Source organism: Chaetodon auriga, chromosome 2 (assembly GCF_051107435.1).
Source record: "Chaetodon auriga isolate fChaAug3 chromosome 2, fChaAug3.hap1, whole genome shotgun sequence".
NCBI classification, from domain to species: domain Eukaryota; kingdom Metazoa; phylum Chordata; class Actinopteri; order Chaetodontiformes; family Chaetodontidae; genus Chaetodon; species Chaetodon auriga.
Window position 1 is genome coordinate 15,425,157 of NC_135075.1, and position 24,965 is coordinate 15,450,121.

Sequence of the window (24,965 nt, forward strand, 5' to 3'; positions counted from 1 at the left end):
CTGCTGAAGCCTGGAATGTTTAACAGGCATTCTGGAAAGAGTAAGTTCTCACTAGCAATAGTGTATTAATCCATTAAATGAGCTATCTTTTTGTTCTTCAGATCAACCCGCATAAGTAAAACAAGCCGTTTTCATGCAACTTGTCTGATCAGTCTAAATTGCTCTTTCCCACTGGACAAAAAACCCACTAACATCTGGCTTTTGTCTTCAGTGGGAAAGAGTACAATCAGTATTTACTCCCCGGTCAAATGACTGCAGTGGTCACGGGCATTTATCGGCTCCAGCTCCAATCAGCAGTGATGAAAACGTGATACCCAAGTGGATACACAAATTTTGCCCCTTTTCCTACGCGATGATGACGCATGTTGACGATGATGTGTCGCCTGATATCAGACAGATGCTGCTTTCAAATGGAACTTGTGAGCTTGTGGAGTGAAGTCGTGTACATGATATGTCTGGTGGTCAAGTGGTGAAGTCGTGGGAACACTGCTGCAAGGCAACGGCAATATGTCAGCATCTGAAAGCCTGACAAAGGCTAACAATGTAGCAAGCTAGTGAGCTGGTAACATAATGCAGGAATTGCAAAGCCATAATAGCAGAGCAAAAGATGAGACCCACATCATCATCATCATCATCATCATCTCATAAAAGATAATATTGGCCTCCATGCTGCCTTCAGGTGTTCCGTTTTTTGGCATGTTTGTGTCAATCAACTATTTTTTGCAGGTTTCCTCACTTAAAAAAAAAACAAACAAACTTGTATATATGTGCTAATTTTGGTGTATAGCGGGGTACGATACATTGAGTGACTTCTTCTCTGGATTGCAAAGTGTTTCAACTCTTCAAATCATTTTTGTCTCTAATATCACATGCACCTTACACAGGGCTAAGAGATCGTAACAATTTGGTAAGAATAGCTGTTTTATGTAGGAGGGAGACAAAAAAAAGCTTAATGTTGTCAGTCGCCACCGCTATCAGTCTCATCAAGTTTGGAGATCATACATAAACACAGGCTCCTGGCCTGGATAGATAACTCCATTAGCTGACCCTTCAGAGACACTTTTCTTTTTGATTTTGCATGTGTGGTATCACGATACAGTGGCTGACTGTATGCTGTCTGGGACAGGTGGAACTGGAACAGGTAGACAGGCCTTATTGTCTCCTGACATCAAAGAGTCAGACTGGTCTTTGTGTATTTGGCACCAGGCCTGTAACTAACAGAGACACCACAGTCTGCACTTTGATGACAGCACACTTGAAAGCAACAGTATCTGTCCTTGGTTCTTTTTGTGTGCCGGTCCTTCACTTTCCCTGACTTCAGTTCAAGAGATACTTTGAGGGCGCCAGTCATCCTGGTTTCTAGCTAAGCTCAATGGCCATGTGACTTCTTTAGGCCAGTACACTGACGGCTACAGAAGTGCAAGCTGAGGTCTGAAAAGAGGAAGTGCACCGGGGAGTTGGCTGAATAAATACAGGAAGTAGGCCTCTTTTGAGTATCTGTACAGCAACACAAAGCGCTCATCCTGTTCTCTGTCTGCAATGCTGACGTGCAAACTCAACGTAACTGCTGAGTCTACGACATTTGAGTGGTTTCGTGTCTTAATCGCAACACTGGATAAACAGAAGACTCGACGGTGGAAACAAGAGCCCAAAACAGACCTTCAGCTCAGCAAAGATTTTCACATATTGTTACAGAGGGAAAAGAACAGGTGAAATATCTATCATCAATTAACAATCGCCTGCAGGTGTCCTTGTTCCAGAGCCATGGTATTTAACATGGAACCGAGCCACTGTTAATATAATTAGCTGCACCTGTGTTTTACCTGCTAGAGCAAGTCAAAATGTGTGCTCTCACACATTCACTCCTCCTCTACTAATATTTGACATCTATAACATGTGAAGCATTGTGGGACAGACTTTTTTTTTCTTCTTTTTTTTTTTAGGTAGAGATTTTGGTCAGATTCACATTCCAACACACATTCTCAAAAATTTTAATGTACATCGGTGTAAAAGCTGTGGCTTGAAACTGGCCTAAAATTTCAGCTTTATTGGAAAATAGATTACAAATTATACTTGATCCCAATTCATTTTTTCATGATTTCACACAGTCACACACACGTTAACCCTTTCAGTTCTTGGACAAAATCTGTGTTTTTGCACCATTTACATTAGCAGCGTCATCAAACATGGCTGTACTGCACATTCCCTTTTTCAGAGTAGCCAGGACTGTTAAAAAATAAAGACGTGAATAATTGCATTCAGTTCAGGTCACGATGGATTACATATTCTGTACATGTCGAATTTAGGTTTGCCTTAGAAAAAAGTTACAAAATGCAAAAAAAATAATACAACTAATCGGTGACATCTGTACCTTTTTTGTAGAGGAGCTGTGGTTCAAAACTGTCTGCCTTCATAGAAGTCAAAGGTTAGCACTACAATGTTAAGTATTTGCAAAAGCATCACTGCCAATATACACGGGAGGCAACTGTCGCGTGAGCTCTTCACGACCTCTTCCACCATTAAGTAGAATGGGACACAACCTAACCTGGATGCTAACGTGTCGGCTGGATAACCATAAAATTATGTGTGGAGGGCTCACCAGCAAGCAGGACAGCTCATTTTTCTTATAAGGACCAGAGCTATTGATACGCTGACAGAGACAAAACCTCACTTAAACACACAAACTTGCACACAGTGTCTTCAGAACCTCAGCCTGACCACAAAGTGTCAGAATGCTTTGAAAGAGGTGAGCTGTTTCTGAATCATGAGTCCCGCCTCTGTGTCATTATGCTCAAAGGATTTGTAACTTTACATGTAAGTCCAAGTGATGCAGTGACCAGATCAGACGCCTTTATCCTTGACTGTCAGTCATGGTTACAATGCCGCAAAAGGTGCATTTCTGTTTGTCACATGTTGCTGGGCTGTGACAGAACATCATGCTTTGGGTTAACTGTGAGTTCAGAGTCTGTTGCATAATAACACCAGAGGTTACATGTTAGAGTTATTCTCTGACTACAAGCAAAAATGTTCTATGCAGAAAAGCGTGATATGCAAACCAAAGATATTTCTTTGGCATTGGTATTTCTTTTATGCGGCGTGCTGCTTCAGCATGTTTCCACATACAAACCAAATCCCGTCTATGAAGGTTCCTTTGCCTTTTTATCTTTAGACGAGAAACCCTGTAAATAAAACACACCCTCCCCTTCTGTCCCCTTCACAAACACACCGACACACACACAAAGCAAAAAAGTGTGTCACGTGTCATGTTCAGAGGGCAGCGGGTTCAGTCTTCCCTGGGAAAGGTGTGTATAAATAAACTAAGGAGTGGCATCTTTACTGGTGGACTGTCACAAGGAGAAGATCAATCGAGAAAAGATGAATGGATGAAATTTACTTTGGACGGAGGTCAAAATCCACAGACACACGTGGTTGATGGACAGCAGGCCTAGGAGAGCATTTCCTCTGAAACCAGTGTTTGGTTTGTGATCAAAGATTTGTTGCAAATGGTGGACAAACTACCGTGTTTCTTCAATAAGTAAGACAACTTCTAAAGGCACATCAGAGCCATGGTGTTAACCCTCACATGTGTATGGTAGTAATGAAGAGAGGAGTACTGTACAGAGAGTACAGGGGTAAATAGAGAGAGGGGCTGCTGGGTGGAGGTGGAGTGTCATGTTGCTGCTGATGAGGAATGTGTAATATGAAATATGTGTGAACTGAGGGATATGACGGCAGGTCAGATCATACAGCTTGATCTTGGTTTGGGGCCTTCATTGAGCTCCAAATACAATCACACACACTCTTTCCAAACAATAAATCATAGTCCAATACACATATTTTCTAAGATTCATAGACATGTTGCTACTTATCCAAAAGGTTTCTTCAGTGGTAGTGAGTGATGGTGAATCCCCAACATTTAACCTGTGTGAGTTATTCACACCATGACATCACTCAGAAGTCACAGAAGTCACATGGTTGCCTTGTGACCATAAACTGGGGTTGCCTTAAAACCAACAGGATGATGGCTGCGTTGGCGTGGGCAAGTCGCTACAGAGCAGAGGATGAACCAGGGCATTCAGTTTGAAGGATTATGAAAAAACTTAGAGCAGCAGGTTCATAGTCTTATGAGCTGAGATTGGACAGCTCTGGAAAGTTATCACAGGAGAAATAATTGTTAACAAGGTAAATGGTAAATTGATTGATGGCATGATATACATGCAACAAGACCAATGTGAGCGGCTTCATAAAGTTTATATATGGCTCCACTACACCTTCCCACACGAGGTTGCAATGTACAAGCAGCAAAATCAGCTGTGTTGTTACACTGTTCAACATTTTTCTGTGCCAAAGATCTCTGTGACAACACCAAGCCATTCCCCCAATGCATCGGTCTCCATGAACTGAATGAGAAACTCCTCTGTGGGTGTAGAAAAGTGCCAACAGCACAAAGCACTTCACAGTCCTCTATTGGATTTGCAACATATGATGATCAATATCTGTTTTAAATTCGATGAACATTTAAAATAGATGCAGGAACTAAACGCAGGAATTAACTCAAACGTTTTCTTCTTTAACATATTTGTGCTTGTGTTGCCACCAAACTGCCCTAGTTCAAGAACAGAGATGTCTTGTTCCCATATAATATGGCTTTAGGCATTTGTCTTTCATGGTCTACATCTATTTAATCTCCCTGCTCTGAGATGGACTGCACAGAGTTGTTTTTCATCTTGACCGAAGCGCTCCAGTCCAATGATTTGCTTTAGTCAACGTCGCCCTCTGGTGGACGTTCATGTGAACTGTTTGCTTTTAGTTTTCAGCACACACTTGTGTGTCCATGCTTGGTGTACATAAATGCTTTCACTGTAACACACTGACCACGCGAAGAAGTGAACTATAAATCTAAATATCTGACAGAGGTAACAAGAAAATATCATTCAACTACATACTTGAGGTACTTTTATACTTATACTCATCTGTTTTAGAGGGAGATGTACTTTTTATTCCTCTATTTCTGCGGTAATTTTGTCGACTTTGTGACTTCACACACAAAGAATATTTTCTAAACACTTTACAGTGTTTTCTGAAACTGAAGTATACCTCTTATATGTTGCCCTCAAATACAGTACAACTTTGAAAGCGGGATTTTTACGTGTTATGGAGCGCTTTTACATTGTTGTATGCTTCAGTTGTTCAATGAAGATTTCCTGCAGCAAAAGTCATTGTTGTTGCTCACTGACATTTCCTTTGAAAAAACCGCTGCGCATTTATTGTGGCTGTCTAATATACAGTCAGGAACTAAAAGAGTGCATACTCACCACGTTTAGAGAAAGGGTAAAAGGTATCCCACATACTGCCGAAACCCGGGATCGAACCAGGGACCTTTAGATCTTCAGTCTAACGCTCTCCCAACTGAGCTATTTCGGCGCATACTCCGATATGTGACTTTGAGATGTAATAACTCTCACCAGACCCAGATGCTTACCTTCAGAGTTGTACATATATCCCTTGTTACTACCAATGTATGTTTTCTCCCACAGCTAACGTGAGCTAGCTAGTCGTACCTACCTAGCTAACATCATTGACTATCTTCGACAGAGTGGGGAGAAACCGCAAAGAGTTTCTTCGCCGACAGGACCCCGACTTCCGAAGAAAAAAAATTGAAGATATCGGTAAGTTAACTAAGCAGCGAGCATCGCCAGCGGAGAGGAATGGAGAAATAAAAAGTCCTCCTTGTATCCGTGTTTAGCAGCTATAGTTGCTTTAGCTAACGTTTGAACACAAGATGGCGCCATTGGTGACCATAAAACGCTCGTTGGTAGTTTTTCTCTGTGGACCTCTGTCCTCTGAAAATAACAATTGGTCACTAATGACAAAACCCTGTAAGAGTTGTTTAGAACAGAAATTCATGGGAAGCTTTCATTAGTCATTTCCTTACGGTTTCATTTCGTGTCTCCACCTTACCATAGTTGTGATGTACAATCAATCTCAGCCTCTATCTCAACCTGTTGTAGTTACTTACATACTTTACATTTCAAGAAATGTTGTCAATATTAGGTTAAACATTGAAATCTATTAAATATGTCTCACATCAGATGGCTTCTGCCAGAAGTGGGACCTGCAGGCACAGTAAGTCAAAGCACTGCCAGTCTATTGTTGTTTATTCGCATCCATTACTGAGCTCAGACAGTGGCCAAAACATTTGTCACAGTCACTACTGGCTGAATATGTTGCCATAAATCACAAAAGAGGGGAGGGGGTCTATAAATATTTGTTGGCTGCTCTGACTTACGACTTGTGTGTTTTTTGAACGTCTAAATGTGAGGGCATTTTCACAGTGTGGTGGCCAGGAGCAAATTTGTAAGACTCTACTGGGCCAGCAGTGGCAAAAAACAATAAAGCTGGCTAATTTTATCATTCTGCACTTAGTGTTTTTCTCCTTTTTCCAGCAGGGCTCTGCAGTGATGCAGTGCTGTCCCTTTATTAGTCATATGATGTCCCGATGCCAGCTTCTACTCTTCTCTTCTCTCTCTCCCCCCAATCTCCCCTCCATATTGCCTCTCATTCTGTCCTCCCCCTCTCCCAGTCTCTCTCACATTTTTGTTCCCCAGTCATCCCCCAAGGTGACTTTCCTTCCTTCACAGACACTGCAGCTGCTCCTCGCTTTTGTTCTGGTTGGCCTTAGTGTGGATAAGAGATGAGAGATGCAGGCCGGCAGAATAAAGAGAAGGAGAACTGAGGGAGGGAATGGGGGTGTGAAAGAGGAGGGGACTGATGAGATTATCAAGCAGGATGGAGGAATCTACAATGTTGATTCACTGCACACATCAGTAAGGCACCAAACAGTCTCACACACACCACATGCGCAGACACATTTGTTCTGGTAACATCAAGAGATTGAGCTGTCTCGACAGATGCTTACCTGACTAACGAGTTTCATCTTCATTAGTACTGGTGATTAGCACAGTTGTCACATCACAGTGAGGGTTCACTACAGTCAGCACTAAATACTGCAAGTATCTGGGACGGAGTTTCTAAATTTAGGGATCAGAGAAACAGGGAGCAGAAACAGGAGATGAAGAAAGGGAGGGACAGCTGGAAGAAAGAGAGACGGATTCAGACAGTAAGGTCCAAAGGAAGAAAGATGCATGAATTCCCAAGTTGCACTGAGCAGGATGAATCCCTGCAGTTCCCTGTTAAGACTGTAGAAATACGTATTGTGATGGAAGCCCAGTGACAAAACCTTTGATTTTAAAGGGCTTTTGCTCATAAATACAAACTTGTCATATCATGAATTTTTAAGTAGTGGGATGATCATAGGCATCACTGTATACAGAAAGTTGTCTGACCTTCCAGTCTGAACTTTGATGACTGATTCTGTGAATGATTTGTATTATTAAGTCTGTAATTATGTTGTGAGTAATGTTGTGAAAATCTTCCAGGTTGTTTAACTGAAAAAAAAAAACAAAAACAAACATTATGTTTATATATAACAGATAACATGCATCTACACAGACACATATTTAATTGATTTTCCTGTATAATATCCCAATACGTAAAAATCAGTATTTGAAAATAGACACAACAAAATGTTTATAAATGAACTGAGATCAATTCTTAGATAGGTCACCTTTTTAATACAGATTCTCTTTTGTTCTATATAATAACACATAATATAAATCTTATACAATACTAATATTTCTCTATACACATGGTCAGAAATGTACAGTACAGTGTACACACATACAGTATTAACACAAATACACATATTTCTCTTCACAGTAACTTTCCAATTCACTCAGAGTTTATCACAATGACTGATTTTCTGTCCGGCAGATGATTGTGACCAAAAAAAATACAAAATAAATAGTTTTTTTTTTTTTTTTTGACTAAAACCCAAAACGGACACTTCAATATTTACATCCCTGAAAAATGTAAATGAATACACAAGAATTATTGTTTTCTGTCTGGCTCACAAATAGTGTAAAAGAGGTGAGGATGAAGGAGATAGCCCAACGCCCAAGACTTGAGCCCATATAAAGTTTAAAGTTTACTCTATCTACTTATTGACATAAATCTTTACCTACTGTAACACCCATAATACAACAGCTGATTGAGGGCTGGTTAGTTGTTCTATGTCCAGCACATTTGTAAATGAGACATGAAGCCCTGAGGAGAAAGAGAGACACAGATAGAGTGTAGCATGTTCAGGACTCAGTCCAGAAGCTGACAGAAGCCTGTCTGCCACTGCATTCATTCAAAGTGCTGTCCAAAAGCAGTGACTCTGCCCTCCAGAGCAACAAACAGCTAACACGAGGAGATGTCCCACGTCAGAGGTTGGGATTTCTCTGCTTTAAGATGCCAGTTTACCTGCAGTGACTACAGAGACAGTCCTCACAAAATGTTGCCCTTTGATTACCACTTTAAAAATGAAGTGATATAATTTCAGTGGTATTACAGTGGCCTGTGTAGGTAGGATTGCTTCACCTAATTTGTTTGTATATTATGCCCAGTGGCCTAATGCTGTTAATCTTAATAGTAAATCCCCTTTCTTCTCTCTCCCCCTGTAATATAAACCATGAATAGAAAACCAACAATTCGGTGTTCACATTCTCTTTGTTCACATCCTAGGGGTCATTGCTTTGCTCATGATTTATTGCACATAATCATGGACACACACGCTCATTTTTTCAGTCACACATACATGCACACGTGCAAACACACCAACACATCCTCACCTACGTCATCATGACTGTTACTCTTACAGCTTATTAAAAAAATAAATAAACAAAAATAAAATCATGCCTTTCAGCTTTAACTTGCACACATTCTTCTAAAATATGGTGCTTAGTGGAGACGAAAACTGAATCAGGTTGTTTTTTGCAGTTTCCTGGTAGTTTCATACGAGCCTGTAAACTTTGAATCTGAATGCTTGCATTAACACGCCATTACTTTGCTATACTGTATACAGTATCTGCAAACACTGTCGCTCTGATACAATGTTGTAAACATACAGCAGGACATTCAGCACCGTAAGAATATATTAATAACTAAATTAAGGCATGAAAACAATAAGGGAAAGAAAGAGAAACATAGACTTCTGTTAATATTTTTCTCACTGAGAATATCTGTGCAGGTAGATATTGGTGTGCTTTCACAGATAATGACTAAATATAGATCAGTGTGCATTAAGTATGTGTGTGTGTGTGTGTGTGTGTGTGTGTGCATGTGTGTAGGTGTGTGTGTATATGTCTGTCTATATGTGCATATGTACATGCACATGCAAGTTGAAAGTGCACACAGGAGCAATAATGTATATATTTGCTGTTATCTAACCCTTACCCTACACGTGGGGTGCACACTAGTATTTTCAGTAGCCATGGCTATGGTGTTGTCATAATGCTTGACCAGCATTGCCATGGAGACACAGTGTCCACCTTGTCAGACAGGAAGTGGACTAATGAGGGCCTGTGTAGGGACGGCAGAAAGCAGGTTCTAATTAGAGCTCAGTGCTCACCTGTCGCCACATCTGCATGGAACCAGAGGTCATGGGATTTGTCCTGACCTTTGTAAACTAACTGGTTCTCATTTTTCTCATACCCATGCACAAATATACGCACAATCCATCTCTAGCAAATTAGTAAGATACATACAATACTTCAAATTCACACACACACACACACACACACACACACACACACACACACACACACGCACACACTCGCACATGCAAACATACTCTGAAAACCAGCCTCATTCCCTCACAGCCTCTGTGAGGCATCGATCAGTGCCATCACTGGCCTCCACCCGGGGCTTGCGAGTCTTCCTCTGGCCTCCCCCCTCCACCCAGGAGTTATGAATAACTGTCCCCCCGCTGGGAGCCGGGTCCACCTGCAGAAGGGACACAACCCTTTTCTTCACACGTGTTTTGAGGGCACGACGCAGCTTCTGCCTGGTGAAAGCGTAGAGCAGAGGATGAAAAATAGTGGTTCCATAAGCCATGGCCAAGAAGCAGAGGCGCAGCCGCACCAGACTGTCGCTGGGACCCAGACACAGGATCAGAACATTGACTGCGGACAGAGGAGCCCAGCAGCCCAGGAAGGTGGATATGATAATTAGGGACATTTTTAGGACCCGACGTTGACGTTCTCGACGGTCCCTGTGCCTGCGCACTGCCCGCCTCAAGGCGATGATGGCAGACACTGATGCCTGTACACCCATGGAGGAGGCAGGCAGTGGAGAGGTGGCATGGGTCTGGGTTGAGGCTGAAGCGGGGGTCGGAGAAGCAGGGGTGGCCGGTGTGGTGGCGATGGGGGTGGTGGCAGCGGTACTGACAGTAGTGACTGTTGCTCCGCTGTCAGACATCCCCTGGGGCATGGAGGACAGTGGTGGGGGTGATGTTGGTGTAGGGGTGGGGGAGGGGATAAGAGGAGGATGAGTGAGGTTCTGGTTCTGGTTGGAGGACACTACCTCTGTGGGCAGGCTCAGGTCCTTCCTCTTCTGCCTCCTGCAACGTATCCTGCAGGTGGAGTCCTTTGCTCGTGTATTCCTCATCATGTGGGAGCCAATGCGAATGTTTAGGGCCTGCAGGATCCTGGAGTAGGTGAACAACATGACGGCCACGGCAATGAAGAAGCATGGCACTTGGAGTAACAAGTGGTAATACATAGCCAGGCCTGTGTAATACCCCTGCCCTCCTACGCACAGCAGTGTCCTGTTCTGCCACACTGGAGGCAAGTGGTGTGAAGGGGAGGAAGGATGCGTTGTGGGTAAAGAAGAAGGAGAGAGGGAGGAAAAAATGGTGGTCAGTGCAGTGGTGAGCTCAGAGTCAAGGTTCTGTCCCTCCAGCTCCTCATCCTCACTGTCCTCGGCCCGCGAAGAGAAGAAATCTCCCTCCAGGAAAGGCAGGAAAAAGACAGCCAGAGACACAGCCCACACTGCTGCCAGGAGCAATGCTGCACGCCTGGGGGTCAGCAGACGACTGGCCGGGCGTACTGAGATGTCGTATCGGTCTAGACTGATCACCAGCACGTTGACTGCTGTGGCCACACTGGTGAATGTGACACAGGCTTCATGAAAGCAGCACAGCGTAGCCAGGCTGCTGACTCCACTTCCATTAGCTGGTAGCAGGATCACAGCCACAGTCAGCGGCAAACACAGCAAACAGACCAGTATGTCGAGCACATGGAGGTTGACTGTGACCAGGTTGCTGACTGAATCCACCAGGTTGGACTGAGCACAGTAGAGCACGAGCACGGTCAGGTTGCTGCTGAAGCCCAGCACCAGCTCCAGTATCAGCACAGTGGTCAAAGACACCTGGAAGCCCAGAGGGTAGGGTGTGCTCCAGCCCTCCTCCACCCCCACCTCACCCCCTCCATCCAGCAGGCCTACCCCCTGGCCATCACTGGTCTCCAGGAGGTCACGATAGCCTTCGGTCTCCATTGACGCCACAGCACTCCCTCACACATAGCAACAGCGGCCACCACACCAGACCATGCTCTGTCTTTCCGTTTCCTCCGGCTCAAACGAGGCAGTGATGAGGATGATGGCCAGATCTGTGGTTGATTCTGCAAAAAAAAATTAGAAAAGAGGCATAGAATGGACAAGAGGAAAAGAAAGACAGAGAGAAGACAGAGAATGATCAAGCAGTTATCAGTCAGCTTGGCTCATATTTACTCAAAAATAACACTATACAACAAGTACACGTCAAACTTGTCAGATTTCACAAGTGAAGGGAAGCTATGAGTTGACACAGTGAGGTGAAAGTGATCTTGGCAGTCAGTTGGAGTCATGGGGTGCAGTTCAAGCTGCTGCTGATGGCCCATGATGTCTCACTGGGCTCAGGCAGTTAAAACAACATGCCTCACATAGACAATGGCAGTAGTTCAGGCAGGAACTGGAGCAGGATGTCTCTTGGGGACATTTGCAGGTATGAGTGCATTAAGCAGGGGCTCAGCAGAGGATCCCCGAACAGTCTACACATTTTAACAAACCAGTGGGGATTTATTTCCTGACGGTGCTTACAGTTCATATACTGCGCTGAATTCTGTTACAAAGATGTAACCATGCTCCTCATGAGCATGAGTGGGTGGATGTTTGATTCATTATTACACAACATGTATTATATGGGTCAGAAACGAAGCTTGCAGTATAAAGAATGTGGGAACATACAGAAACCAACCACACCTGCACTGTTAAGCAGGTCTTGTTCATGCCAGAAACAGTATAAACCTGTCAGCTTCTGCCTCCAAGAGGAGAGGTGGCAGGGACATTGGTGGGCTGGTAGAGACCGTGCGGTGAATGTCAACATAGCAGGCACCCAACTGAGGGTGGCAGCAGTTAATAGTTCTCACAGGGAGACGTAATGAAGACGAATGGATCAATGATCCACAGACAGTGGCACATAAACAATGCTATCAGAGAAAGACCAGCTCCCCTGGCATCCTGTCCCTGCAGCCCCGCTTTCTCATCTGCTCCCCTACATCCCTCACATCCCTTCCCACTCTGTTCCCTTTTCAGTGTACTAGCTGAGACAGACTGCTTTGCATGTGGAGCATGTTATTCACGGCTGGCTGGATGTTCTCCTCTGCTTGGGAAGGAATCATATAAAGTGCTGGTTGATTAGATTTAAGACCCCTTGCTGATATACAGTAAGAAAAATCAGCTCCCTGAGCCTCTGAATGAAGAGCTACAGGTGTGTTCTTACTGGCAGCGTTGAACCCAACCTTTGCTGTCAACTTTTCCTCTGCCACAGCTTTTGTTCTCACCCTCTTGTTTGCCCTTTTCTCTTTCTTTTTATTTCACAGTTTTTCCTCCCATTTGTCATGTGGAAAGGACCTGCAGGCAGAACAGGACTCAGTGTGGAACAGTGGTCTATCTTAATCCACTAATGGGTTCCATGGGGTTTGCCGTGTTGCTGGAACATTGATTTAAAGCATCATCGATCTGCCAATTTAACAAGCCTGAGGCTAGGGAGCACGGAAACTCACTCCCTGTCTCATCTTCTCTTGGGTACCTGTGGGTTTCATTTTGAGCGCTGCATAAAATACTTGTGAGTGAATTTGTTTTATTCCTTCCTTTAGTCACCAACTGCAGCTATATTCATTTACTCCAGCACAGCTCACAGTATCGTGAAGTATGTGACATGAGGGAACAAAGGTTGCGTGTTTAAAATGTTGAATGTAATCTATCTATCCAAAAAACAGTCAAACAAGTACTGAACTGAATGTGAAAATTTGGCCTTTCTGTTATGAAAATTAAAGCATAATCATCTGATCTTCACAGATCTGATCCAGGGAGTAAAAACACATGATGTGTTTGAGGCTATTCACACTGAGTAGCACAAGAATATCCAGTGGGCTGTGACCTTATAATGTCATCAAAATCAATTTTGTTTACAGTCTTTGTTCAACATGGTTGACAACATGGTGCTACAGAGAATGGAGCAAACAAAGGAACACTTTATATTTAACAGTCAATCACTTAAACCAATCACAAAGGTAACATACATGTCAATACTGCACTGACAAAACTGTCTGCCATCGCATGTAAGGGTTGTCTGAAGCACGATTGACAATTAGTGCCTGGAAAAGAGCTGAATTGTGTGCTATCATATAAATAAAACTACATAATTAATGTAAATCTAAGTGTGCCATGATTGCTGAAATATGAAATGATATGACACAGCAATCTAAATTTTAATGTTCATAGATCATGTGAAAACAAACAACAGACATCTTCATTTGTTCTTCTTGACAGGAGTAAAATTATCCATGGTATTCTGCAGTCATTGATTTGCTCCATCTCATCAAACACTAGACCATCATCTGTTTCCCTTAAAAGTCCTGCCAATAATTACAAGGCGGATGATTGTGTACTGGTGAAATGAGCAGGCTGAATAGCTTTCAACAAGAGTCATTTTTGCTGTTGTATGACTAAGAGAAACAATGCACCACAATCAGTCCTGTGATAATGGACACTTAGTGCTGTGTGATGAACTGGTAAGAGATACAAAGAGCCGCAGACAAAAGAGGATGAAAAGTCTGTGTTAGCATGTGGTTTGGGGGCAAGACAAAATGTCATAAGTGCTTTATATGAGCAGCTGTGACTCTGACCTGCAGTCAGGAGAAGTCATAATATTCTAGTATTTACAGGGAGAGAGGGAAGAAAATTAAAATGTGGAGACAGGGTGTTGAACTTAAATGGGTTGTTTTTCCAATGATCATTGGTGTTGGTGTCTTTTGGTGGGAACTGTAAATAGTCAGGTTTATTGGAGTTTGCAGATCAGTCTTACACAGTGTGTGGTCCTGGTGGGTGAAAAACAAGCTGCAGAGAGGTCCATGTCAGTGCACTGTTATCTGCCATAATGTGTTTTGGCTCTAATAACTGTAAGGGCTGAAGCAGCGGTCGTTCTAATAGCATTGTGTTACTGTGGTATGCTTGTTGCAACCAACCAGCGCATTTGTTCATGTGTGTTTGTCTGCAAGTTGGTGCATGTTTGAGTAACTTGTGGCAACTGGAAATGGCTGGAAACAAGTTGAAACTTCTATACCACAAATTGCAGCCTGTGATTGACAAGTCAGACAGAAGAGAAAGGGGCAGAGGAAGCTTAAGGCGTGCACTGCACAACATGTTATATTAAGAAATGACCAAAACAAACAGGCAATAAAATCTAAAAAAGACTTTGGTAGTTAATCCTGAAGACAAAATATCCCAAAGCTCAGTGTTGGTGTTCAGTTACATTTTCATCATAAGGGGTAATTTCAGTTCAGTCAGTCTTAATTAGGTTTCAGTAAACCCATGTGCCCAGTGTCATTTACAGTCATGTAAACTTATTAATGTGACTGATTGGTTCAGTATGGAATCAAATGAGTAATTGTCAGTTATAGATTACTAATAGTGTCTAAATAATGGTAGACTCTGTGCAACAACAACAACAGCAACAACAAATTGACATTATCCTAAACTGCACAAGTTCCTGGACCCTGCTGTCAGGGTTATTGTAGGTGTTGTGCAGAGGATGACAGGTTGTCAACCCCCCTTTTCACAATATCAGAGGGTAAATGCTCAAGTAGATCCTGCTGTCAGTCTTAACTTTCTAACAATCTTACATGCACTTTGCACAACCACACACACACACACACACACACACACACACACACACACACACACACAGTCTATCTTCGTGAAATACAGCTGTAGCACACAATTTTACTACATTGAGAGGATATGTGAGACGAAGAGGTTGGGTAACGTAACAGTGTACGTGCTGCAGGTCATGAGTAAGGCTCAAACTAACAGTGACAGTTGTCTGCTAAGGAAATGAAGAAAAGGTACACTGACATAAAAAGATGGAATGGGATGTAGACGGTACTGATTCGGCTCATGTCTCCCTGATCTTGCAGCAAAACACTGCAAGAGCTATATCAAAGAGTGCAATCAACATAGTGCCGCAGCAGCTCGGTGAATGCCAAGATCAATTTAAATTAATGTCCCGTATGTTTGGTCAGACATTGTGTGTTTGTTAGGTACTATTACTGCTTTGTTTTTCGTTCAAAGAAGCTGTTTTTTGTGTTGTTGTTGTTTTTTTTAGTAATTCAGTTTCGACTCCATAGTTTTCTTTTATTAATATGTCTGCGCAAGATTGCACCTTCCTTTCAGAGTCACAGAATTTTCCACACAAAAATGGACTCTCAAAAACCACACAAGCTCTTAAATACATTATAACATCATTTCTGCAGCCACACTTCAATGGATAGCGGCGCTCTTTCCTTACAAAGCACCTCAGATGACAACAGCACTTCCAGGCCAGTGCACCTGTCTGATAAGGAACACACACGGACACATTTCCCAGCAAGCCTGAAATGAGTTAGAAGCAGTTTAGTAAATCTGGCCCTTTGTGTCATGACTGCCATCTGATCGCGCTGCCACGTGCTGAAAGTGCTGATCCTGCACCGGGCCTGAGGGCACTCTTCCATTTCACCTCAGTCCTCAGCAATCTAGATGTGACTGTGTGGCGGGTACAAGGGAGACTTCAATTTGCTAATTATTTAAATGTAAGCACCGCCTGTGCCCTCTATGAAACTTTATGTGCTCAGTTTGCACATTTGCATGCAACAACTTTCCACAGAACACGAGGACTGCAGAGTCTCTGTCTTATACATCATTTGTGTAAGTGTTAGACTAAGTATAATGCAGTTTCCTTTCATTCTCTAACTGTCTTAATTTTGTTGTAAGGCAGACAATATAATAGCTTGAATAGGAAGCAGGAGCACCTCAGACTTAATATGTCTTGGCCACCTAAATGTTTACCTAAAAAGTCTTTTTTAGTAGAGGACACTCGCCCTCAGGCTTGAGCAGGATTGTCTTAAGTTAGTCTGCCTGTTGGCAGGAGTGCTAATTTCTAATCAGTCTACCTGCTGCTTGGTTTATTTTCAGCAGTTGGAAATGATCCAGCCCTTCCGTGAGTCTCTGTGCTCAGGTCCACCTGAGGGACGGGGATTGTCAGTGCTGTTCACACAAGGACAACTATATCCAAATTAGATGTGTATCACCTTTTATTTACTCATTTTATTTTTTTTCCTAAAAATTAGATTGGAAAAAGAAAAGGCTGTGGCAGTGCCTGGTTGTTCAGCTAGCCAAAACAGACTTTTACAAGAAGGCATTGTATCTGCCTACAGACAGGAGTATAGCTGCTCTGGTTTATTTAGGCTACTATCTATGGAAAAATTCTTATCTGTTTCTTCCTTGATGGATTTTTCCTTGCAAATCTGCAAAATGTCAGTGTAAAATGGTGAGAGAAAGAAGACTCTGCACTTTGATTCGACAGAACTGACACCAAAAGTTGACATTTAGGGAAGAAAGGGAAAGAGATGAGAGAGACAGGAAAGAAGGGGAGTGAAGGAGTAAGAGGGAAAAAAGAGAGAAAGCAAACAGGATGATGGCGCATGCAGCGCGCTGACTCATGGCTGTCTTAGGTATTCCTAACGTCCGCAGTGAGACAATCGATCAAAGGCTTAATTTTCCCACTCAATTCATCCAGCAGCGCTAACAGCAAGCAGCCACCAGCTGGGCAGCAGCATCCCTGGCAGGCTCCCAACAAACCAGCCTGGACTGGCCAACAACACAACCCGCTCAGTAGGAGTGACAACATCCCACCCTATCTAATGTGTTTCTGATCAGGAAAGCATCAGGAACTTTAGCAGAAAGGAACTTTTAATATGAGAACATGCAACAAACTTAATCCTGTACATATATTACAGGTATACAACCAACACTGTTACTAATGTGAGGCAAAACAACACTTGCTGAATTTAAAAATGAGTTATCACAACTTCTGAAAGCTCATCAAAGATACACAGGAACACCATGTATTGCACAATGTATGGCTCACTGCCGTCCACCCAAACAGCCTCCCACTGGCAGCCCACGTCTCTGCACACGCTCCCCTGCCCGTATGCTCTCCGCAGATACAGCCAAAGATGGATTGCCAACTGGGGTGAATGACATCTTGTGTGCTTAAGAAACTGCTGAATCCCATCCGCACTTCTGCCTGAGACAGGGACGGGAGGTAACAGGAGGTAAGATGAAAGCGGGAGGTAGGTGCGGTGAGGTAGTGATGGATGGGAGGGAGGCTTAGGGGTGTGCAGATGGATGCTGAATCGTGTGCTTGCTGGAGGGGAATGTTTGTTCCCTGCTCACTACCTCTATCCATCTCCCTTTTCAATAGTCCCCAGTTGCACCGCCTCGCCTCGCCTCTTCACCATCCATCTTACAACCAGCACATGGCTCTCTGCTCTTACACTGTGCAATATCTTCGTGTAATCCCCACCTGATCGCCTGGATAGGCCACGCTCTGATTTTTGAGCATCAAAGTGACGTTTCATGATGCAACAGTGCATGCAGTCCGTCACAGATTGCTGTCACTGCATCAGAGACCTTGTAGGTGACATGAAGACTCATATGTCCAGTCACTTTATATCCTACAATTCTGACAGGCTGCTACCAGAACATCAATAAGGAAGCTATAAGAGGCAGGTTAATTATCACAGCCTGTAATCTATAGGAACAGCTCTGTACCGAGAGAGGACCTTGGTCTCTAGACAGCTCTGGTCCACAGCATGTGAGGGATCATTATGACCTGACAGCATGTTCGATGGATTTCAATTCACTCCACCATTCATTAAAGACACTCTTTGGTATCCTATATCCAGCTCTGACGTCCCAAGCCTGTAATTTTGCTATTACACACGCCAACCATCAATGAGCACCAATCAAGGCTGCTGTGCAATCACGGTTCTTTAAAACGAGAAGAAATCAAAATCAAGTGAAATGAAGTAAAACTGAGTCATAGCAAGTGGAGTCTGTTATGTAAATCAGTACTTTGGAAGCCAGTTCACTGGCCCATTGAACAGAATAGCAATGATTATTAAAGATGATGAAAAGACAATAAAGCAGGATAAAATGGAGATGTATAACATTGTTCATTATATTTTATTCTACCAGTAATTACCCCAGCATTCCTTATGTGTTCTAAAGTGATTGGCTGTGATTAGCAGCGTCTCCCACAATCTCTCCATCTCAACAGCAGCTGTCATTAATGGGCTGTCCGAATACAGTCAACGAAACTGGCGTAGCCTGTACGTTGCACCCACCTGTGTTTATTCCTGTTGTGTTGGAGGGTTGTGCATAAATAGTCAGGTCACAGCTTGAGGCCTGTGGTCGCTTTAATGCCGCTCTGGTGACAAGGCAGCAAACCAACAGCTGTGTGATAACAGGCTGACTGACTGAGCAAGAAAAAGCTTTGACCTGCGCTCACATGCTCAGACCTGCATTGCTGAGCTGAATATATCCACGGACAAACACTGAAAATCTCACACTAACAGGAGATGTTGACTCAGAATAGTCGCATTCTTCACTTTATTTCTTTCTTTACATCTTCTTTTATAACTATAGATGCACTCTGCTGATTTGACCCATTAAGATGAGTTTGTTTGTTGTAAGGAGTGTTACTAAGACTGTGAAAACACTTTAATAGTGTCTTCTGTGGCTCTGGAGGAAGCTCCAGATGATGATTGAATTGAGACAAGGACAGTCACACAAAAGTTGCATTATGGGAACTGTAGGATCCAGTGTTTTTGGAGCTTGTCTATCACTAGGGGCTAAAAATCTTGGCCTTCTTTTAAAAATCTGTATTTTGTGCATCCTTCAACTCAACAAAAGCATGATGTTGAATCCTTTAAAGGCATCCAACAAATTCTACTACTCTCTTTTAAGGTGTATGCCTCGACTGACTTGGCATCTTGACTTACCAATATGGAAAGATCAATTAGTAACCACATATTAGAAGCTGCAGAATGTAAAAAATACTCTAAAGGAAAAGAAGTCAAAGTATCCCCACACTCTATTGCATTCACCCAATTTATTGTCAGAGCTCTCTGTTTAAGAGGCTTTGACAGTCTGTTTGACCAAATGTGTAGACGATAAATTGGGTGTATGCAGCGGAGACGAGTGTGCAGTGGCTTTGATTTCTTTTTGTTTACCATATGAAAAGATGAAAACATTGTCATTCTTAAAGGTGCCCTGTGAATTTTCCTTGTGAAAACTCTAAAGGATACCATTGACAACGCAATGCAGTAAACACGTAAGATGGAATTTGAGCTCTTGTAGTGTTCACCTTCAGTTTAAATATTATCAAACCTTGCTGCAGCTGATGAGTGCCTGCAGAGAGAAGAATCTCTATGTATCAAAATATCACGTTCTACAGTGATATGAAACAGAATAATGCTCAGTATCCATGGAGGATCAGGCTTAAGAGAAGTGGAGTGCAGTTGAAGAGGTCAGTTAAACTAGAAAAATGCTTTTGAATGCAATGGAATAAGAGCAAAGGAGTAAGAGGAACTAATGGGGTGCTAGGAAAAGAAAGACTGAAGTTGTCTGCTGCAGGTTAAAATGATTGAGTTATTTCACTCCAGAAGGCAACTAGAGCTCAATTAATGCCATTTATCTCCCGCAGACTAGGGCATCATTGGCCAAGAGGGGAGAGCATCAGTGCAGGCTTTACTATCACACCATAATGACAGACAGAGGACTAACCCGAGGGAGGGAACACACGCATAAATTCACTCACAACCCTAAAAATCTGGCAATCATTCTCTATTCCCACGTAAAGAGGTTTCCCACGAAAGCCAGGAGCGGCAAATTTAATGAGACACTATCTGTCAGCTTCAACTAATGTGGCAAATGTGTCAGCAACATGAAAATATTCATGCAAGCGTATGAAAACATACCTAAATGTACAATAAATATGCAAGAAAGCTTTTTCTCATTAATATCTACGGGTGGCCACATGGAGTCTATAAAGTCTTTGTTTGTGGGTCTTCTCTTCCGTATTGCTCTGTCTCCCTCCTCTTGATAGTCTATTTCACCCTGGTCACTCCACTCTGCTCTCCTAGTGATTTATCATTCCGTCTCCCCTATTTGCTCTTTGTGTGCCTCCCGTGTCACCATCGCAGTCCTGCCTTTGTCCTATCTAGTACTGAGATCTGCTTCACCTCCTATGTTTCCCTGCTCTCACACACTTCAAGCAATGCCGCTATTTATTGTATTAGCTAAGGGAATTAAATACAGTGTGCTTTTAATTTTGCACGGTGAACATGAGTGCACTGACAAGAGGGATGAGCAATCCCAGCCATCTGTAATCAATACATCCATGGGCACGGCAGTCACTGGTGTTTGTTATGCTTTGACTTTTATCGGTTGTTATACTGGATCAGAGACTGCCTGTTCGTTTGAACCATTAAGGATTTCATGAAAGGATGTGTGCAGTTTTATGTTGAAAGCTAAAAAAAGAGCACACAAGGTTTGACATCTTGTTCCTCGGGTCAACCAGGAACTAGTTTCTAGGAACTAGGAATAAAAATAAAGTCACAATTTAAATTTCCTGAAATACAGCTGCTATTAAAGTCTGCTACTGGAGGGTTTTACAGCAGTAAATGTGATGTGTAAATGTAACATTTTGCACACATTCATTCCGCATCTGCCATACTTACAAACAGTCTGGCCATTTGTTACAAGGCAGTTTAAAGATACTAAAAATGAATTAACATAACCAGTAGAAGAATCTGGAATTGCCAGTGACAAATAAACATTTGGAGCTATTTGTGTTCCAACAAAACTGTTAAAAACACATTCTCAGTCAAATTAGCAATGGTCTGTTGCTCTGCCAACCATATATACTGTGAACCAAACTGATTTTCACAAGTAAAAGCTCTTTAAACCATTAATTTACATGCATAACAACACAGACAGACAGCTTCATTGGAACTTTTTATGACAACAGAGCAGCTCTTCCATAAACCTTGAGCTCTTTTGCCACACTGCTGTTGTCCTGTAATACCCTAAACAACACTCTGCTTTATATGAAAGCTAAATAAGACTTCTCATCAACTTATCACATCAGGGGTCTACAGTACTCCTTTGCTCACTGCGCTGAAAAAAAATACGACAGCTTCCTTCGCTGCGGCAGCTAGCAGGAGAGTGACACGTGTGGTGGAATATTTCCCCACCAGCAGCATCAAAGCTTCTCTATAAATACATGCACAGACGCAAACACACAATGACCCACATGCAAAGCAAACACACACGCTCCCACCATGAGAGAGAGTAGAAACGGGAAATGTGTGAAAACAATTGCCCCTTTGGGATTCACAGCGGGGAACCTACTGTACACGAAGAGAAGGAAACATACACACACACATGCACAAACACACACAGCTAGAAAAAAATCTGAAAATGTGAGATTTAACTGTTTTTAATCTTCTGCATGTTTGTACTCAGTCTCATCAGAGGTTCAATCAGAGGTGAACAGTCCTGGTGAGGTAATCTGTACTTTTACAGATTTATAATATATTTTCATAGTAGTTTATTCACTGTAGTGTCAGCTAACGATTGTATGGTAAGATTAATTACCAAAAGCTGCTGGAAAGCTTGATTTTTCTTAGACTACAACCTCCAGATTCTAATAGTTCTTTCAGTTTTCTTTAACCAATTGTTCACAAACATAACAACACTTACTAATCAATAACACTGCATCAATGTTTTAGGCCAAGTAGAAGGGAAATGTCAATGAGCTGACACATGTGACAGGATTGGGTGTTAGAAGAGAATATAATGAATTCAGAGGCATTTGAAAGGATGTGACATCCAGAGGAGCACAGTGAGTACAATGAGGGAGCACTAAAGTAATGTGAGCAAATAGAGAAGTTAATATTAAAGAAAATTTAAACAAGTCTTTCATGAAAAACAGCTACTTTTACACCTTAAACAGTGGAGGTCATGTGGCGAAAACCTCACCCCTCGAGAATCTCACCTGTACCGTACAAAAAGCTCCAACTGGAACCCAAACTGGTGAAGATGTTGCTTTAGTGTTCAGCTGCGAGAAACCCATCACAGACTCCAACGCCTTCCAGCCACACATGTGCCCATTTCACATCTCCCAACAAGAGAGCCATGATCAAAACAGTCTGTCGCACTTGGCAAGACAGGACTGGATTACAGATAGCACGGCAGCCGAGTATTTGTAGATTTAGAACAAGTATATATTTGAGGAAACAACAAAACAAAAAATAGAGCTTTATGAACACTTTGCTACATCATATTCAACATTTAAGGCTTACATAAAAAGCAGAAGTCAGGTAGAGACAATGCAAATTTTCCTATTAAGTTCTAATAAAATAAACATTTCGACTGTTTTTCACGTTTTTCTGATGAGGGCAAATAAATGCAGAGGCGTCCTAATTAACAAGCCTTTGAAATCATGGTCTCATGAGATTATGACAGTTCAACAGCAACTACTGATGTGCAGTGTGGAATAATCTGATCTGGTTAAAACATTAAATGTCTGAACATGAGTGGGTGAGCGGAGCCATGGCTCCTTAAAATGATCAAACGGGCCACCTTCATGTCAAGCGTGGCGCATCCATGTGACTGAAGCATACCAACAACCAGTGTGGCTCCTGCACAATGGACCCAAATTACTATCAAAACAAATCAGCACAGGTCTGTTTCAAACCAACACGTTTGGATGTTCTTTCCTCGCTGGTCTAAGTGTTGTCTGCTTGTTACTGCACAGAACGTAAAAGCCGAAATGCTCTGGAGCTGCTCAAGGTTTTTTTTATATATATATATTTTTAATCGCACACACACTTCATATGCGCAAATGCAAACACGCGATTAAAACCACAAGTCCGGAGGCTGTTTTCGGGCCCCTCTCAAGTGCAGCTCTGACAATAAGGTGATTTGTTCTTGTTGCCTCCAGTCCGGAATCCAAACAGGTTTGGACTGTCCCTCCACTACAGCACACCATTTGGTACATTTCGCAGAAGACTATCCCACTGACAACCAAGGTCCCTTCCAAGTCCATCGGTCTTGATGTAAATACACGCTCATATATTGTGTTTGTAAAGACGCGATTAAAATCATGCTGAAGATTTTTACTTGGATTTTTAAATACGAGTCTTACCAGAAGAAGTGCTGTAGTCGAGTGTTAAACTTACCAGTTTGGTGAGTGGGAATTCCCTTTACATCCTACTGCAGGTGTCGGTGCGCTGCGCTATCACCAACACTGGACCTCGATTCACTCCAGCGCTCTCCAGGACAGCCGGCTGTCAGCCAAAAACGTGACCAGAATAATTTGCCTCCGTTTTGTCATAAATATTACAGCGGGAGGGGGGGAACCCTCCACGGCTGCAGATACAGAGCGCAGCAGTAGCTAGTGCCCGTTCACAAATCAGATATTATCACAGTGTTTGGACGTTTGTCTTTTAATTCCTCACTCAACACGGCGCGCCTACACCTGTCCACTTTTACGCAGGGGAGTACTTGTACAGCATCCCACACACAGACCGGCCAAACGCATGATATTGCGCTAACCGCTCGCTGGAGCGCAGTCGCTTCTTCCCAGCGACCAATACGGTGATCTGCAAGAGGAGGGGGGAGGGAGGGAGGATGGAGAGGGGTTTTGTTGGAAGGGGGAGGAGACAGGGATGCAAGAGGGGGATTTGGGGGGGGGGCTGGTGTGTGTGTGTGTGTGTGTGTGTGTGTGTGTGTGTGTGTGTGTGTGTGTGTGTGTGTGTGTGTGAGATGGTTAGCCTTTCACAAGGACGACCTGAGACTCCTCAAGGGTGAACGGTCCTGTGTAGTATTCAACGAGATTTCCCAATCACTTGCGTCTACCTCCCTCTCCCTCTCTCAAAACATATTACACACTCTTCACCTGATCCCCCTCAAAGGAAGATGACTGAATGCAGGCTTGACTTGATAATATCAGTCTACCCCCGACTGTGGAGGAGGCGTTTGGAGGCTTCTCTATGCTTTGCTGCACACTGGGGGCTGTACAGTGAGTGTCTGCCCTGCTCATGTCGGACTCTAAATTTCCATGTGGTGACTCCATCGCCAGTGGAGGATGAGCTGGTTAAAGAACAGATTTATGAGGCTTGAAGCCATATTTTACCTGGGATTATCATCTCATTGTAAGGTGCATCCTTCCACCTGCTGTACAACGAGCACTCTGTCACTATGAGCTGTGTGCAGGGATCAAGGTCACTGGCTGTTAAATTTGTGACCTTGGGCCCGCAGTAAATATAAGGTCCCTGTCACTGCAGTTCTCACGCTGATCCACAGACTGTTGTTTCAGGGAGGGCCTTAAATTACCGGGCAAGTGAATATGTGAGATAAACTGTGCAGAGGGAGATTTAGATAAAAGGTGTGAACACCTGTGGTCTCTGAGGAGAGCAGGGGCAGCTGATGTCAGCTGTTCACTCTTCACTCTTGGTGGAATGTGTGCCGCAATTAAAAAAAAAAAAAAGAAAGAAAGAAAAGAAAAGCCCTATGAAGACTTGATATATTTATTTTTAGAAAATGTAGTAGAAAACCAGCCTCTGAATATTAAACTTATTTTAAATGGGTAA

General features: G+C 42.9%; 1 protein-coding gene and 1 non-coding gene across 2 annotated transcripts; both read right to left on the minus strand.

Moving 5' to 3' along the window:
• Nucleotides 1–5,351: 5,351 nt before the first annotated feature.
• On the minus strand, nucleotides 5,352–5,424 carry trnaf-gaa (transfer RNA phenylalanine (anticodon GAA)). The gene has a single exon. It is a non-coding gene; the product is annotated as a tRNA-Phe (tRNA).
• Nucleotides 5,425–7,611: 2,187 nt separating this feature from the next.
• Nucleotides 7,612–23,979, minus strand: LOC143337598 (G-protein coupled receptor 22). Its single transcript, XM_076757232.1, has 2 exons — nucleotides 23,553–23,979; nucleotides 7,612–11,564 (listed from the first exon to the last, which is right to left on the minus strand). Exon 2 carries the CDS (start codon nucleotides 11,437–11,439, stop codon nucleotides 9,751–9,753), a length of 1,689 nt encoding a protein of 562 aa, XP_076613347.1. The 5' UTR covers nucleotides 11,440–11,564; nucleotides 23,553–23,979; the 3' UTR covers nucleotides 7,612–9,750.
• Between the last annotated feature and the right edge of the window lie 986 nt (nucleotides 23,980–24,965).